This window comes from Thunnus albacares, chromosome 8, assembly GCF_914725855.1.
Source record: "Thunnus albacares chromosome 8, fThuAlb1.1, whole genome shotgun sequence".
Classification (NCBI taxonomy): domain Eukaryota; kingdom Metazoa; phylum Chordata; class Actinopteri; order Scombriformes; family Scombridae; genus Thunnus; species Thunnus albacares.
This window is the reverse complement of record NC_058113.1, coordinates 17,522,029-17,539,822: the sequence shown is the minus strand read 5'-3', so window position 1 is coordinate 17,539,822 and position 17,794 is coordinate 17,522,029. Positions and strand designations below refer to the sequence as shown.

Here is a 17,794-nt window from a genome sequence, read left to right as displayed (position 1 = left end):
TTGCACTTGCTCTTTGATTTGTTCATGGCTGGGCTCAGTGCTGCTTGATATATGTGCTCTCATGCTCCTAATTTTTGTCATACAGGGGGGCTTACATGGATTTCTGATTTTTTAATTTGTTTAATTATTATTATTACAGGGAAATTACATCATGAATGTCATTTTTTTTAAACTTTTTTTTTTTTTAATAATGCATTACATATTAATTTAAAGTTTCAATACCTTCATTAGAGTTTCCTTCTCTCTGAGCTGCTTTTTTTAAAGCTCATGTCACTCAAATGCCAGCTCGATTTTAACAGGCTTAAGGTTTGTCGAGCACCGCCCACATCACTCCGGAGACCCCGCCCCCTCCCCCCCGAAGTGAAAATGATCACAGGAGAAGCAGATCCAGACACACTGCTGTCAGTGCACCACTGGAGCTTTTCTCTGCAAGGACTATTTGGATCAGTGAAGTGAAAAAATGAAGCGAAGCCACAACTACAGCTCATCGGAGAGCGACCTGGACGACAACGTTGAAGTGGAGAAAGACAGCGGCGATGAAAATGGGTATGTTAAATATTTCACAGTATAAGTTCTGTATTGTGTCGTTCATTTTAATTCACTACAATGCAACATTTCAACTTTAATTCATTTTAAGTTTAATTGTTTCAATTAAAAAATGTTGTTTTGCTTCTCAGTCAGCTTGATTCTCACGGCTCGATGTCTCCCTCCACAACCACTCAAGTTCAAGCCAGAAAAAGACGCAGAGGGGTAAGTCAGTTCATTATCTCTGGTGCCAACAAGTTTCGCACTGCTGTTTCATAAATACCACTTTTCCCACCACTTGTAACCTCATTATTTTTCCTTTTACCCCCTTTACAGATTATTGAGAAACGGCGACGTGACCGAATCAATAACAGTCTGTCAGAGTTGAGGAGATTGGTGCCAAGTGCTTTTGAGAAACAGGTACAATGCTTATACTTCTATTCTTGCCTCATTTGCCTGTTCATTTTTAGATGGTCGCCTGATTTAAAAAAAAAAAAAAAAAAGATCAGACGGAAATATTGATATAATTTAACGTAACACTATTCTTTTCTCTCTGTTTCTTTTCAGGGATCAGCAAAATTGGAAAAAGCAGAAATATTGCAAATGACTGTGGACCATTTGAAGATGCTTCATGCATCTGGTGGCAAAGGTAAGCTAAATTACATATTCTTGGACTTTGAATTAAAATCATGTCCTTTTTCACTAAGTCATGATAACATGATATGCTGTAAATCACATGTTTCTAACTCTCTGACTCCCTCCCTGACAGGTTTCTTTGAGGCTCATGCTCTTGCGAAGGATTACCGCAGCCTGGGCTTCAGGGAGTGCCTGGCAGAGACAGCTCGCTTCCTGAGCATCATAGAGGGTCGGGACAACACAGACCCCCTCCGCCTACGCTTGGTGTCCCACCTTAGCAACTACGCCTCTCAGAGGGAGGTGCACACTGGACTGGAACACTTAGCCTGGGGCTCTGCATACGGAACTGCCCCTGCCCATCTCGCCCACCCCCTCCTCCTACAACACCCCCAGGGCAGGACACCTGCATCCAGAAACAACAGTAGCCCACCCTCCTCTTCCTCCTCCTCCTCCTCTTCTACATCTTCCTCCTCCTCCACTGAGGCATCTGGGACATCCAGACTCAGTGTCTTGCCCCCCACAGAGTCCCTCAGGATGCCTCCCAGCGGCTCGCTGCCCCTCAGTCTGCCTGTGCCAACATCCAAGCTTTCGCCACCTCTCCTCTCATCCCTCTCCTCGCTTTCGGCCTTCCCCCTGTCCTTCGGTGCTTTCCCCCTAGTCTCCCCGACGGCCATCAGCACAGTGAGCCCCTCCTCCACCCTGTCAAAGCCGTACAGGCCTTGGGGCACGGAGATCGGGGCCTTCTGAAGCCAACAACTGGACTGAAGGCAACAGCTGAGCTGTGCCCACTATTACAGACCTCATCTGTTTTTTATAGCAATAAAACACAGGTGAACAATTGAACTGATTTTATTTTATTAAGAATTAAGAATAAGTGAGAGAAGTGGCTGAAGGATGTAATCTCCTCTCAGCGTTTTCTTATCAAGAAAGGATGATTTTATGTTATTCATTGAAATTGATAACTAATTTAGCGAACATGCACTGTCTCCAGGTTGAGGACTGGTATGATGATAGTATGGGCCATAAATAGATGTACTGTAAGCACAAATTAGAGGTAATATTTTTTAGACCAGATACTGAAACTTCTACATTTGTCGAGCACAGATGTCTGTATTTAACATAATGTTGAGTTACTTAATTTGGCCTTTTTCAGAACTACATGCAAGAGAATATGCATATTATATGCACCACATTTGGAAAACTAACTGCTTGACAATTCGACACTTGCATTTTTGTATCTATTTGTAATATTTTTGTACCAATAAATTGAACTTAAAAGTATAAAATATAGATTTACACCAATGTGTCTGTTTCTGTTGCATTTACTCCTTTTGATTCTGTTTTGTTTGTAGTTCATAATGTATAATAGGTGGCTATTTTTTCTACATTCATGCTACAAACTCCTATATAACCGCAGACTATGTGATCTCCTAGTGATTAAGATCATATCTTCCCAAATGAATCATAATCTGCAGGTGCATTTTTGCTGCAATCCCACAGAAGTTAATAATGAGCTAATGAGGACCCGGTTATTGACTGAAAGGCAATTCCTTCACTGTGTGCCAGGTAAGTAACCCAATCCGAGAGCATTGTTGCCCTTATGAATACCCAGGAAATCATTAAGAGCCCAGAGGAAATCCTTTACAATGTTGCCCTGACCTCACCAGCTTGGGTTGGTCTGAAACGGAGACAATAGTGTGAACAGGATGGGGACATTGGAGGAAAGCGGTAAAAAGTAACAGCAACACACAGACAGCTGGACCAATAAATCACTGCTCAGCTCTGAGGTGTTGTTTCTAGTACAATCTTGGTGACACAGTTTTTTCAGGGGTTCATTGTTTTAATCACTCCATCCATTCAGCACCTCAGGTTTCCTGGTCTGGTAGTCACTGTCTGTGTTTGTCCCCTGAGGGCTTAATCTATTAATAAAAAGATATCTTCCTTTGAGAACTCTCAGTCAATTTAAAGCAGCATATATGAAAGTGATGTCTTTCTAGTGCTGATAAATGACACAAGCCCTGCTCCCTCAAAATAGGACCATTATTTCAATTCCAAATCCTCATGATTCTCATTAACAGATCATTGCTCCACTCTATTTGTGTTTTTGTCATGATATTTCTTCAGTATTTGGCAAATGGTGAACTTTTGTCCTTCTTTTGGAGGGTATGGGTTCCAGCAGGGTTTCTTTAGTCCAAATAAATCTGTCACTGCCACCTACTGGTGGAAGACTGCACCTTTTGTTTGTCTCGTGCATGTGTGATGGCTGATCGTCCATTCATTTTATGTTTATGTTAGTCTGAACCTTTGAGGAGTAAACCAGTATTATATTCACATTATCACAGAAGACATACATGAAAAACTGTCTGGGGGAAGACTGTGATTTTCAGGATCAGTAGATAACTTGTTCTTTTATTTGGCAGTTTACATTTTCCCTCGTCTTTTAGCACAGAAAAATTATTAGATGGTGCATGCCATGTTCACAGAACCCCAAACCTTTATTCAGCAAAGCTTTCACAGAGAAATATATGAAGGGAGAAACACAAGCAGCAAGAGGATGCAGGCAGTTATCAGTGGTATTGTATATTAAAAAGAGACTAGTTCAGTGTGCTGAATGTAAAGCATCCTGCATCCATTCTCTATCTAAACCCCTACAGAGAGCAGATGCTAATGATGCCTTATGGTAAACTCACACACCCACGCAGACATACGTTATGTTCACGCTATCAATATCAAGGTGGGAGCAACGGCACATTCCACTGTCCAAGACACTATGCGTGGTACCAGTATGGTGTCATAACATTAAAGAGATTAATCCCCAAATACTGTGTACATAACAGAGCGATTGAGTCGGCTAAAGATGGATTCATTGAGAAATGGAATTGTCAGGTTAAGTTGGAATCTGCAAGTTTATAAACAGTTGCTCCCATTGGGCATAGACATTCTTAATTATCATAGTAAAGCACCTATCAAGTTCATTATCAAGCTCAGTTTCAGAGGAAGTGGACACTTTTTAAATCTGTGGGTTTGGCGTATTATTAAATTCCAAGCGTGTGTGCTGAGAATGAGTAGGCGTGCGTGCGGAAGATACAGGTGGGATACGTTGAAATCTTGAGGAGTCTGCATTCTAGATACACCAACCGTCATTCTTCACAAAGACACAGAAACATCATCATCATCATGACATCATCAGGAAACACTGCAAATGTCAATCTACAGCCAACTCACAACACCAAAGGCTTTCACAAGAAAAATGGTTGTAGAGTCAAATTTCAAGAACTGAAACGTTAATCAATTACAAACAAAATGTTTGAATTGTACAGTGGAGCACATTACAACCTTTGTATGTACTTCACCTACCATCATAGATAGATAGATAGATAGATAGATAGATAGATAGATAGATAGATAGATAGATAGATAGATAGATAGATAGATTTGAAAAAAAAAGGTATTTACAAAATAATAATAGCCATATTCTCGCATTTTCTCTAAAATCAAGAAATCCATTCAGTTCTCAAGATGAGTGTTACTGATGTTTGTATCCATTGATAATACTGATAGTGGTGAGTATTGTGGTGTGGTGTGTTGTGATGTGGTGGTGAGGTCCTCCACCTATCGGGCTCCAGGGTCGGGTGTCTGTTCTGGAGAGGGATGGGAGCAGGGCGGGGAAGGGGGCTGGATGTAGGGACGTAGATGGACCATGGAAGTCAGGACTCGTGAGATGCTCATGCTGTCAGCTCTTCCTTCAGCTCTTTGTTCCTGCGCACCACAGCTGCATGTCTCTCCTAGTAAACACCAGAGAGCAACACAGCAAGAGTTATTAATCGTCAGGACAGCACCCTGTGATCGACACAGCAGACTCTGACTGTTTTTTTGTTTTTTTTGCAGGTGACAAATATGAATTCTGCATTTCTCACCTTCTCCTGTAGACGCTCAAGCATGGCTGCCAGATAGGCTTCACGGTTCTCCTTGATCTGCTCCATTTTCATCTGGAGCTTCTCCTCGGCCATCTTGCTGAAGTTGCTGTTCTCTTCCATGGCCTTTAGCAACACGTCCCTCTCATGCTCCCTCTTTTCTGCCAAAGCCTTCAGCAACTGGGCTTCTTGGGACTAAAAACACACAGTAAAAATAACAGACTGATTGATTCATTTTGATTGGTTTAACAACCGAAAGCCACTTGACAAAGGAGAAATACTCACCCTCCTCCGATCTTCAGCAGCCTCCAGTTTCTTCTCAATTTCCTCCAAGGAGATGGCCCTCTTGGGGGGTGAAGGGAGACTGTGGGTTACATCCGATACTGGAGACAGAGGCTTGAGAATCACCTCGAAAGCCTGGCCAGAGGCCCGCTTGTTTAAAGTTTTCACCTCCATGTCTGTAAAGCACACAATTACAATTACAAAATCAATGTTCAATAATACAATATATCAGTACAATAATGTGTCATTATTACTAATGTCTATATTTACAAGACAGATAAAACATCCATGGGGGGGAGGGGTAATATGTTTGATCCAAAAGAAAATCAATATTTGAGCTGATCCATACCTTCAAATTCACCCATGAGCTTGTTGCGTGTCTCTGGGTAGAAGCAGGAGCAGATGAGGGAGAGGACAGACAGCTCCTTCATCTTCTCTTTGTATGCTGTGGGAACATAAACACACCATAGCATCCAGGTGAGTCTCTGTGTGTTACTAATGAAAGCAGTAAAACATGCAAATTAATACCCAGCTAAGATTACCTCACTATCAAATAAAGCCGCACAAACAATGTCACAAATGAATAAATATACTTGAGGTATTCCCAAATTAAAATATTACCCGTTAGTAAAGGAAAAAATGCTCAATGTACCAATTAGCATCAGGCGACCACTGCTTTAATGATCCATTAGATGTCTAAAATGCACATAAGTGCCATGTTGCTTAATAATTTATTGGATGGATGTCTTTGGTGAGGATGATTAAACGAAGATTCTTTCATAAGAGGGATGAGACAAGCATTACTTTTACTTTATTGGATGTTATAATAACAGCATGTTTGTGAATCGTTTCAAACAAAATGCCTTGTCCATTATCTCCTTTAAATCTGCAGATGAGTGATAGGCAGGACAGGCCTGTGTGTCAAGTGATTTCATTTCCTGTTGAATTCTCAGCAGTTTGTCCTGTGTCATAGTCACAATAATCAGAGGCAGCAACATTTATCCATCTTAACCCACCCTGCATTGTGTGAGTGTTGGTGTCATAGCTGTCGAACACAGCTGATTAATGATCTTGACTCTTTTTTATTAAATCTGGGCTAAGATGTGTCTTCATCAGTTCATTGCAATATATTAATTCTCATCTACAAATTTGGTCACTTTTTGAATGCTTGTATTTGACAAAGTGCCCACCTGGCTGTTCAGAGAGGACTACAGATTGTCAGTGCTGCTAAGCCTTCTGCTGCAAAGGCCAGGGTGTGAGGCGGCCCACTTGCTGCAGGGCTGGCCTGCCTCCCACCCTGCCATACACCTGTCTCCTCTGCTACATCTTTGCCACCATGCATACCATAATGAAGCCAGTCTGCACACCATACTGTATTTTCGAAATGGGCTGATTATATTAAGGCGCCATAAATTTTTTACATATGTACAGCTCAACAAACTAATGAAAACAAATATGCTTAAGGCCTGGCATACAACAAAAACGAGCAGGGATGACTAATGCACACTGTAATCTAAGTCTTATCTGTTAGTATAAGGGTCAGTGTGTTAACTCGTAGGCCCAATTGAAGCCTTTTAATCTGTTAATATACCCTTTTTGCAAAATAAATAGCAGCACATCTGTCATAGCTGGTGATGCATCCTTGACAAGGAGGATATGAGGAAAGCTGTAGACATGAATAAAAAAGGAGCAATCCCAAAATAAATGAACCGATGAAGCAATCAGAAAACGTTCAGGTTACAGAAAAAAAAACGTTTTAAAACAACTAGTTGGGGCTGTGCAGGTTTACTTATAGCACAGCAGTACAATAGTCAGACTGATGGAGCCCTCTGAGCTTTGCTGTCGGCTAAATGGTGGGCAGCTCAGCATCTTGGGTGGGGTCCGTCTGCATTATGCTGCATGTCGGGGCCGCTGTAGCCTGAACCGCAGGTGCAGCGTTGTAAATAAAGCTGTCTAGGACCAATTCATGCTGTCTAATTATACGCTGTTACACAATATAAAATCAAAGCAAATGAGGACAAACACATTAACATAGAAGAGGATAATGAAGGAGACGTTTTGGTAACCTATTAATGACGGAGGATGCTCGTCTTTCATATTCTTGCTATGATAAACCAGATTCTTAAGACAATAAACCCAGTCGACAGAAAAATATCATAAGGTGAGTGATCGTATTTGGTTTTAATCGTTCAAAAGAGAATATTTCTCACACGACCACCAGCCGGTAGACTACACCGGGCCGAGATGGGGTCTACAGCCTCCAGAAAGGATGCATCTGTCACAAGCCCATCAATCTATATATCCATCCATCCATGCATCAGCTTTAACATTACTACTCTGAACATGCTTACCGGTTGCTGTTTTGGCCATGGCTGATGTATTTCTCCGGAGAGGATGCTGTAGCTCTGTTCAGGTGAACGGTGATGCTGCTTAAGGCACTGAGTCAGCGAACAGACCGGGTTAGGATCGGATGGCAGACAGGAGGTGGGCACGTACGGGAGCGCGCAAATAGACCCTCCTCTGTGCTCTGACGCGCAGCCATAAAAAAAATTTAAAAACATGTCAAAATTATTAGAAATGACTTGCAATTAGTCAGACCGTCCACTTTAATCTTAGAATCCCTTCAAGAAATGTTTTAAGATTAATATAAGTTCAACTTTGAATACTAATTTGTGTCTAATGGTTTTTCCACAAAAAATGTTTATCTCTTTAAAATTCTTAAAATGATCTGCTCTTTCTCCCTCATTTAAAATCCCAGAATCTATTCATATGCAAATATTTTTCATTTCAAAAGTCTGCTAAAATATCTGCTAATTTACAGTAAAATGTGTTCTCACATTAGCGTGAGTTGAATAATGGACACAGAAACCTTCCTCCTTCAGCAGATGAATGTGAAAACAGCCTTCTAGTGCACATTCATCATTCCGCACAGTGAAGCTCAAACATCCAACTGAAGTAACAAGAAGAAAAACACATTTTTGAGTAAAAGGGGGGCTTACACATCTGGATGCATCATCTATAATGTCACCATTGGCTCACAAATAGTGAAAGTGTGGAGTACAATTATTACTTTGACAACCCACCAAAATAACTCTTGTGTCCTATATCAATATCTGTATAAAAACATAAGGTTTCATATAAGCTGGCTGATGTAAAGGTTGACTGTAATGTTTTGAGTCACATAAACTTAGGGGAAGAAATAACGTGGGCTAAGCATTTGGCCAACATACTGCAACCACCTGCCTTATCAGCCATATGAATGATTCAACAGATATATTCAGGAAGTTAATCATATTATCATGAGTTGTCAGGATGTTGCTCTTCACTTCACTGAGTTTCTTTGGAACTGCAAATACTGCAAAAGAGTTCATATAGCAACACACTTGCCTCACAAGTATGTCAAAGTGTTTCTTACACCTGATAAATAATTGTTGTGAACATGTGTAACTCTAAAATCAGAGCCAGAACACAAAACACACACCTTCAGTCTGCTATATTAAGGCTTTATTGATATTAAGACATCCAGTGGAAATTATTTTTCTGAGAAGTATTGACATCTTGTTGCCGTTTTGAGGTTTTGAATGAAACTTCCAGAAAATAAATACAAAAGCCTAATCCTGAAGACATAACGTACATTCAGTATAAAAAAAATACTCAAGATGATACATATTTATACTGTTTTGCAAAAAGACAAGGACACAAATGTATGTCATTTTTTTGGCATTCATGAAACAAGAAAGACTTATCTTACTTATCTTACCTGCTGTAAGCATGGACTCATCAAAAGTCATGAGGTGGTTCAAGGTTTATAGAAAAGTAACTTTACATGTTGTATAAAAACAGAGGCAGCCTCAATCAAGACAGATCTGATGGCCATAGGCTGCTGTGTAACATTTAAAGCTCAGTTAAATTGTTAAAATTAAATGCAAGAGAAAATGTAGTGAATCACAGTGCATGACGGTTTATAGTGATGGTGAAATACAGCAGGCAGGATATAACTTCAGTATTCGGTCATTATTCTGGACATTAAGGCTGCAGTTGAGCACGAAAGAATGCACACAAATATAGATTTAAGCTGCGTTATTGTGTTACACCTTGTTATCAGTGTTTTATAGGTTTCAAGAAACAATGCTCTGAACTTAGCTACGTACTGCGTTGGCATTCAAATGCTTCTTAATGTAGTGGCCAACGAGTATCTGCGGACGTTGTTGGTAATTGTGAAGAACTTCATGGGAGCTGCTCAGCTGATCCCCCTTCAGCCGATCCAGTAATGTCACGCAAACCACGGCCGCTACACAGAGCAGGAAATGAATGTTAGAAACCCAATGAGGAGTCAAGACAACATTCTGTGTTTTGAGAAGCTGAAAACTTCTCTACCCATGTTAATATTGTCATTTCTTACCTCGAAGACCACTCAGCTTGCACATGGCAGCAAAAACAGAAGACTCCATTTCAATATTGCAGACTCCTGCCTGATTGGCTTTGTTGAGGTATTCCTGTTTATCCTTCTCAGTGTAGGAGCAGAAAGCACCATCCAAACGGCCTTGACCTGGGTGATTGATTAGATAGAGATGTGCATTACAGCTGGACCACTGTACATGTCAGTGAACAATGCGATTAACATATGAATGCAGCAGAACTCATACCTTCGTAGAAATCCAGTGTACACATGGTGTTGCCTAACACTGTCTCAAACTGGTTCAGCTCATTGCTGCACTGCAACAGCTCCAGAGCCAGGCTTTGGTCCAGATCAGTGTTACGGACCACTGTCTTCCCCAGGATCACCTGCTCAAACTTGGGCAGGAAGGTGGCATCCACAGATTGTTTGGTAACAACAACAGTGCCAGGTTCAAGCCCTAAAAACCAAAAATGGCTGGTGAGATAAACAATAATTTCTAGACCAGAAGTGCAGAAAGCTTTAATTAAAAGACATTTTATATATGTTGAAATGACATACTGGGCTCATAAAAGACTATATTAAGTAAAGTAAGACTTATGGTCATTTTAAAATTAAAGACATCCAAAGAAATTATTAAACCTCTTATTTTAAATTATTTAAGACAGCATGTCTTTAGTTCAATTTGTAATTCAGTGGTACAATCTACTGTAGTCATGGTTGCTACGATCAAATCACACCAGAGTCTTTAGTCATACTAGCAATTATATATATATATATATATATATCAGATACTTATCAGACTCTCATCCAGAAAACTGGAGAAATACCCTCACCTGCTAACAGAAAAGCCGTATTGGATGAGAGTGCTCTAAAATCTAAGGAACTTTAGGCTCCCTCTTGTGGTAAAACTAAGAAATATATCTTCGTGTATCTTTCTGGACCAATATGACCACACTAACCCATCTCCCAACAAGGACATGTGACGACACAGTGAGTCAAGCCAAGTAATTTCCCCCTTCATTAAGCTCATTTAGAGAATCACAGGGAATCTAGCATGGTTTCATAAGGCAGCAGAAATATAATTTGATGTAATATCAGTCACTTGGGTCACTAAAAATATTTCCAAATAATAAGCTTACCTATTCCACCTGACGTTCCAATGCGTATAATTGTAACATCTGTGCAATGTGCGTGATGGAGGAGCTTTATCAGCTCATGCAACATTATGGCAATGGATGGGATGCCCATCCCATGCTGCAAAATAAAGCACAGATATGTCACACACAATGTTCAGATCTATGTAGTTTTTTTAATTGAGGGACACCAAGTACACAGTATTCAGTGTTGTATTCGCTTGATATTTGTAGCATAATATTTGTTTACAAAAAACAAAAATAATATTAAAGCTGCGAGCAGCGATGAACAGGCCCTCGCACACATCGGAGGGAGTGGCAGCCGTGGTATCCTACATTGCATGTAGGAGATAACTATCACTTCCTGTGTCCACTATGTGGTGCTAGAGAACACCCACTAATTATACATCATGTTGCTATATATGTCTTGGTCACACTATGTAAATTTCATGTAAATCAGATGATGTTTGTCACATAAGGCTGACTTCCTGTTGTCAGTAGGTGGCGCTATGACTATGTCTCAATATTGACATGTAAATGTGTTCAGGCCTGGACTCTTATCAAGCATGCAAAATTTGGGGCAGATTGGACAATGTAAAGTCAAGATACAATAACTTTCTGTTGTTGTAACTCACGTTGAGCGTGTTCAAAGAAAACTAAAAAGCTTCATAATTTAGCATCACAAAGGTGTCTAGATGTCATCTATCAAATCTGAAGTCGCTCGTAAATGGCTTCACTTTGCAAAAAAAATACAAAGTAGATTCAAAATGGCTGACCTCCTGTTGGACTTAGGGTATGGCTCCAAGAGGTTTTTTTTTTTTTTTTTGGAGATGTTACATCTGTCTACAAAATTTCATACATATACGTCAAATGTAATGTGGGTGCTTTGACTTTGAAATTTTCTAGGGGGCGCCCTCAAGCCATTTTCCCACACCCAAACCCAAGATCATTTCAGATATCAAGTTATGCCACTTCTGATGCATGTGCAAAGTTTCTTGAGTTTTTGAGCACCCTTAGCCCCTCAAAAATGCTAAAAGTAATTAGGGGGCACCATACAGCAGATGTACCACTCCCAAGCCTAATTGCAATACCAATCACAATACTTACTAATTCAAACATACTGTAGGTGCAAAGTTTTGTGTGTTTTCATGCATCCTAAAGGCCTAAAACGTGTGCGTAAAATGAAAATTGACACACAAAATCCAAAATGGCTGACTTCCTGACCAGCAAAAAAATTTGAAAAAATATGTATTATGCCTAGAATGATGAGAGCAATGATCCGACCGAATTTCATAAAGATCCATGCAACTTGATCCCAACATGGCCTTGCTTTTGGGGGCACCATGGAGCCTGCCAGCCACACCTGAGTCCAATCACTACAGAACTTTACAATTTTTGCCAGTTCTGACATGTGTGCCAATTTTCGTGAGTTTCCATCCCAAGCCCCCCAAAAATACAATGGCGTAGGGGAATAATAATAATTATCATTATAATAATCTTTACAAAAACAAGAGGTTCCTCGCACTTTCAGTGCCAGGGTCGGGTTGGGCCCTTGCACTTTCGTGCTTGGACCCTAATGACTGAATGAAATGATCTTTTGTTCTTACATACACTGACAGAGAGTACAGGGCCAACTTTGTACATGGCATAGCGGTCCGTTCCAGCACAGATATTTGGGTACTCTGATTTGGGGTCTTCCATACATAGCTCAGCAGCAATGTACTCAATGAATGATTTCATTCTCCAGGGACTGCCTCCAACACACACAAACTGAAAGAAAACAGACACAAAAACATAAATACTTGCCATATAAGGATGATTATGGAAGTGATATTTTTCCACAAATGTATGTCCCAAAAATTATTACTTTGACATCACCAAACATAGCAGGTAGGTTGTGAGTGTTAGTTCCTAGGCTGAAGTGGTAGAGGATGTCATCTTTCAGTGAATCCAGGTGAGGGTTGTGCACACAAACAGGGCTTGAGGGGGATAAAATAACAGATTGTTAAGGGTCAGTTCTAGCCTGATAATCCCACTGAATTGCCGTTTATTATTTAGATTATTCATTCAATAACTCGTCTTACCCTAAAAAGCACATTTCTCACTTAACCTTGCCCTGCAAATACTTTCAATTTTAGTTTTGATGAGTCATAGAGATGTGAGAAGAACCACCCAACAACAATTAAGATGTGAATTTTCATTTATGATGAAACCTTAAATGTGAAAACCACACAGACTGACACAATAGGAAATGTTTTCACCATTACTACTCTCTATCAGGAAAAAAAACAGTTAACAAGGAAGTCTGTGGCATCCTGAGTATTGTTTCAGCTATGACACGTTGCTAGTTTATTAAATGCACATTTTCAATGCTTTGAGACACACAAACAAATTTCCAATCTCCTACATTGTATTTTTTCCTACATTGTAGGACAGCAGCACAAAAATTCAGAGGCAGATATCTCAACATAGAGCAGCATAGTACACGCAACTCAGTGTCAGAAATGTGTTAAGTGGGAAGTTTGGAGAGGGTGGGGAATTTCAAAAAACTGACAGTATGCCTCATTGTCTATAAGTTCAAAGGTTTATTGTGCTGACATTTGAAGTTCCATTGTTATTGAATTTGTCAATCACTTGAACAGGACCAACATTTTCTGTATGCTTGGTAGCTGACTGGATAAGGTAGTATTCTGAATGTCATTTAATATAAAAAAGGTATAAAACATTTGTATAGCACTGCCAAGTAATTTTTTGTGTGGCATTTACAGGAATTTACAGGTCATGTCCTGACATCCTGTCACACCCAGTAGTTTCCTGATTTCAACATTTACCTGTTGTAAACTTTTATGTATCAATCGTATAAAACAATCTAGTTGTTCTTTAACATAAGGCTGAAACTTCTCACCTGCTGTGTGACGCAGTTTGCTTGTTGTCCTTTGGATTCATCTTCCTGAAAACAGCAGTGGTCAGAGAAAAAAAAAAATCAGTGACCTCGAACAAACCCAACTTCGAACAACACCTGAACGTTACAATTATCAGCTGGGGTGTATGCTTCTCCTCACACGTGGCAAGGAATTAGTCTAACCTAAAATTAATTGACAAAGTCGCACAATTAAGACACATTCCTCACATTAAGGACACCCCAGCATCGCATCGCCGTACGCAGCACTTTATCGCTGACGGCGGGAAAAAGAGACAATTAGCTCCGTATTTACCTTCAAGATATGCCGACAGAACAAGACAAGAAAGGACAAAAAGATACAATAAGGACAGACAGATATTTACGTTTTGGTAGGCTGTACGGTCGCTCGCAGTTCCTCTCAAATTAAATTCGCTCTCTCAACATCTGGCGTCGTCACCTCTGACGTGATGCTCCAGCCCACAATGTGACGTCGTGCACGTCACGTACGTCACAGTATCATGTTAACATACACTGAATATCTGATTAATTTAATTTTTCTGTGTGCGAAGTTTTTTATTCACAGACAGATATATTCGAAATCACTATTTAAGATCTCACCTGTTCTCGTAGAACTAAATTATCTACTTAAATCACTCCGTTTATTAAATGACCAAAAAAGTAATAAGCTATTGAAAGATTACGTAACTTTCCCCCCTGAAACCTCTGACTGAATATGTTTATATTTTGTGTATATATGTGCTTATGTTTTTGGGGTTTTTTTTTAGAAATTGTATGTAACCGTCTTTTAATTGTTTTCATTTTATGCTCTTCATATGTATTTATGTTATTTAAATCTGACTCTTCACCTTAATGTTTGTATATTATCCTTTTGTTAATCAAAAGAAATCATCCTTGTAGCTTACTCTTGAGATGTCGGCTACTCACAACAACAAAAAAAAGGAAAGAAAAAATACGGACGTGGGCTACTCTAGCCTACTTCTTTTACGTAGCAGCTGAGCAATTTCCACAGATAAAATTTTCCTCATTGCCAAATGATTACAGGCAGATTACATTACTCCCACATATTGCGATACTTTCAAAAATCCGTCAGATCAAAATCAACTGAGGTTAGTTTTCCGAGAATGATCAGTCAGTATTACTAATCGTGAGTCTTTATGTGTCATGGTTGAATTAAGGTACTTGAAGATTGGTGTACAACAGTGGTTCTTTAAGTGGGGTGCAGTCCTTAAGGAGGTTCCAGGGGGTCCCCAGCAAAAAGGGGAATAATATTTTCACTATAATTCCATCCATAAGTAACACAGTGACAGAATGTATGACTATTTTGGTCATGGGTTTCATACACTTACTGTAATAAAACATCTAAAAGCAAATATCTTATCAGATGGGGGTCCGTGGTCTAATTTGTGTCAGTTTAGGGGTCCTTAACATGAAAAAGTTTGAGAACCACTGTTGTACAATATCTTAATAAAATGTTTGAATTCAGTAAGTACTGAATTTTCTTCAGGCCATGCAAATGCTCAACAATGTGATTATACTGACTTTGAATACTGTTACATTACATAGTAAAAATGTGAATGAAAGGAAAAGCTTATTATTTTTGTTGAGAGAGGACATAACAGATCCTTTAGGAGTCTAAATACAAGGTTTGATGCTGTACTATTAAAGCTGCAATTTCACTCTCAGTTAAGCTCAGTTTTAGTCTCCAACAACTCCTGAGGAGAAATTTAGCTCCTAGGTTGTTAAATGTATCACTATGTTCTCCAGTTACTCAAATTTTGTCAGATGTTTGATTTTTGGGTTTATTAGGGCTTTCCCTAAAACGGCTGCCGGCTGCAGCTGGAAATGAGGATGATGAGATTGGAGTTGCCGTCCAGAAAACCCTCCACAAAACCTGCCAAACAATCAGTTGAAAGATGTTAAAATACTCCTACAGAGTTGGGTTATATTCATCTGTGTGTTTGTCACAACAAACAACACCTCTCACATTACACATAGTCATTTGATACATTGTTAATACAAACACACTAATTAATGCAGCTTTGAAGTTTAATCATATGCATGAAAGAAAATGTCACCACACCAAACTGTCCTTTATAAGTGAAGAAGTTAACATGTTTGGTAAGACACATTAAATCACAATGCTGATGCAACTCCAGCTGTTACAGCTGATCACAGTGATTTTGACCACTATCACTTCAGGTAGGGTTTAACATGACTCTGGACTTTTTCTATCCAATTTCTTTAAATGAAACATTACCACTGTTTTATTCTTCATTTTGTAACAAGGAAAAGAACTCCGACACAATGTGATGTTGCATGAAGTCAAACTTTATTGACCTCTGTAACCTTATCAATCAATACTGAGCTTATAGATCATTACTGCCACCTATTGGTCATCACATGAGTGATTAATTACATATCATGATCCCCGTTCCTTAAAGGAAAACACAATAACAAGAAATCTCACAACAATTTTGCAACAAGAGATAAAAAGGAACTTGCTTATTTTAACATATGCTGCTTTACCAAGTACCTAAAGAAAATAAAAAAATAGATTAAACTGTTGCATATTTTTTTGATCTTTATGGGTTTTTACAACTTCACATCTCACAATCAACTTTCAAACTTTAGGAATGTTTATACTCCCTTTCAGTTCACTTTTTTTTTTTTTTATTTCACAAGTCTGTCAGATTTCTTAGGTTCACTTTTAGATCTCCTTAACACTTGCATGCCTGTGTTAGTGCTCAAGCCTGTGTGAAAGTTCATGTTACAAGTCTCAGCTGGTGTAGAGGCTGACTCAGACACTTCACTGGCTTCACTGTGTTCTTGTGCAGTCTCTTTGGTTTTTAGAAGACTGTAACAATGTCCATTCTCTGTCCTCACTGTGTTTGATCTTGGAGCAACTTCCTGGAGAACTGCTGGTTTTTGGTTCCAAATTTGGTTTTTGGTACCTTCAATCCGGACCATATCACATCCTGACAGCGGTTCAAGATTTTTTGAGGATCAGTCATAAAATGACTGTTTCATTTGCATAAGCATTTGTTCAAGCATTGAATCTTGCAATGCCTGGACAAAAGGTCCATTCCAACTTTGTCCCATGGAGCTGTTGGTAGGTCTGCCACCATCATCAGTTCCTTAGTTTGCCTGTTTCAGTGTTTTTGGAAATGACAATTTTCACATCCACTTATCAGTCTCTCAATGTCTTTATTTATTACAGGCCAGACGACAGCTCCTCTGCTCATCTTTTGTTTTTCTCCACACAAAGAAGGCCTTCATGAATTCTTTGCAACATGTCCTGTCTCAAGCTGTTTATGACATTCCTGTTCTATTTGAGTAGCAGACCATCTGCAACACTTAGATCACTCCTGATGTGATAATGCAAAGGACAGGAACCTGGAGGACATCCATTCTGAATGTTTTCCGAGACCATTTGCAACTGTGTGTCCTTGTCAGCCTCTTCTGCTGTTTGGATATACTTTGTGTTTGACACAGGAAGCAGCTGTAGCTGAAATCATATTTGCATTTCAACATCCTGTGGGTGCTCAGGATAGAGTGTCTACAAACACTAAGTACTTGCCAGGTGTATAGATCAATTCGAAATCATACCCCTGCAACTTCATCATGAGGCATTGAATTCTGAGAGACATTTCATTCAACTTCTTTTTGATTATGGAAATCAATGGACAATGATCTGTCTCCACTGTGAAGGTAGGAAGGCCATAAACATAACCATGAAATTTTTCAAGACCAAACACCAGTCCAAGACTCTTTTTCAATTTGAGCATAACAATGTTCAGTGTCGGTCATGGACCTGGATATGTATGCCACAGGCTTCCGGTGGCCCTCTTCAGCCTGAAGTAGCACCGCACTCAGACCATCCTTAGAGGCATCTGTGGACACTTTAAGCTTTGTTTGGGTCAAAGAAAGTGAGCACAGGTGCTAGTTAGTGTGGTTGTCAGAGCCTGCCATTCTTGGGCTGCTG

At 39.6% G+C, this 17,794-nt stretch overlaps 3 protein-coding genes across 4 annotated transcripts; 1 reads left to right on the top strand and 2 right to left on the bottom strand.

Annotated features, from left to right (window-relative positions):
* The first annotated feature begins 355 nt into the window (after positions 1-355).
* Positions 356-2,463, top strand: LOC122987362 (hairy/enhancer-of-split related with YRPW motif protein 1-like). The gene is made up of 5 exons (XM_044359208.1): positions 356-546; positions 678-750; positions 862-945; positions 1,093-1,174; positions 1,295-2,463. The coding sequence occupies exons 1-5, from the start codon at positions 461-463 to the stop codon at positions 1,906-1,908; spliced, it is 939 nt and encodes a 312-aa protein (XP_044215143.1). The 5' UTR covers positions 356-460; the 3' UTR covers positions 1,909-2,463.
* A 1,078-nt stretch (positions 2,464-3,541) lies between these two features.
* stmn2a (stathmin 2a) lies at positions 3,542-7,849 on the bottom strand. Its single transcript, XM_044357969.1, has 5 exons — positions 7,709-7,849; positions 5,707-5,802; positions 5,361-5,533; positions 5,079-5,270; positions 3,542-4,946 (listed from the first exon to the last, which is right to left on the bottom strand). Exons 1-5 carry the CDS (start codon positions 7,725-7,727, stop codon positions 4,887-4,889), a joined length of 540 nt encoding a protein of 179 aa, XP_044213904.1. The 5' UTR covers positions 7,728-7,849; the 3' UTR covers positions 3,542-4,886.
* Positions 7,850-8,844: 995 nt separating this feature from the next.
* On the bottom strand, positions 8,845-14,285 carry upp1 (uridine phosphorylase 1). Of its 2 annotated transcripts, none has more exons than XM_044359959.1 (8): positions 14,175-14,285; positions 13,795-13,839; positions 12,757-12,868; positions 12,501-12,659; positions 10,896-11,010; positions 10,004-10,213; positions 9,760-9,906; positions 8,845-9,648 (listed from the first exon to the last, which is right to left on the bottom strand). In XM_044359959.1, the coding sequence occupies exons 2-8, from the start codon at positions 13,833-13,835 to the stop codon at positions 9,497-9,499; spliced, it is 936 nt and encodes a 311-aa protein (XP_044215894.1). In that variant the 5' UTR covers positions 13,836-13,839; positions 14,175-14,285; the 3' UTR covers positions 8,845-9,496. The 2 variants fall into 2 exon arrangements, with proteins under 2 accessions (XP_044215894.1, XP_044215895.1); XM_044359960.1 differs by having other exon boundaries at positions 14,105-14,186.
* Between the last annotated feature and the right edge of the window lie 3,509 nt (positions 14,286-17,794).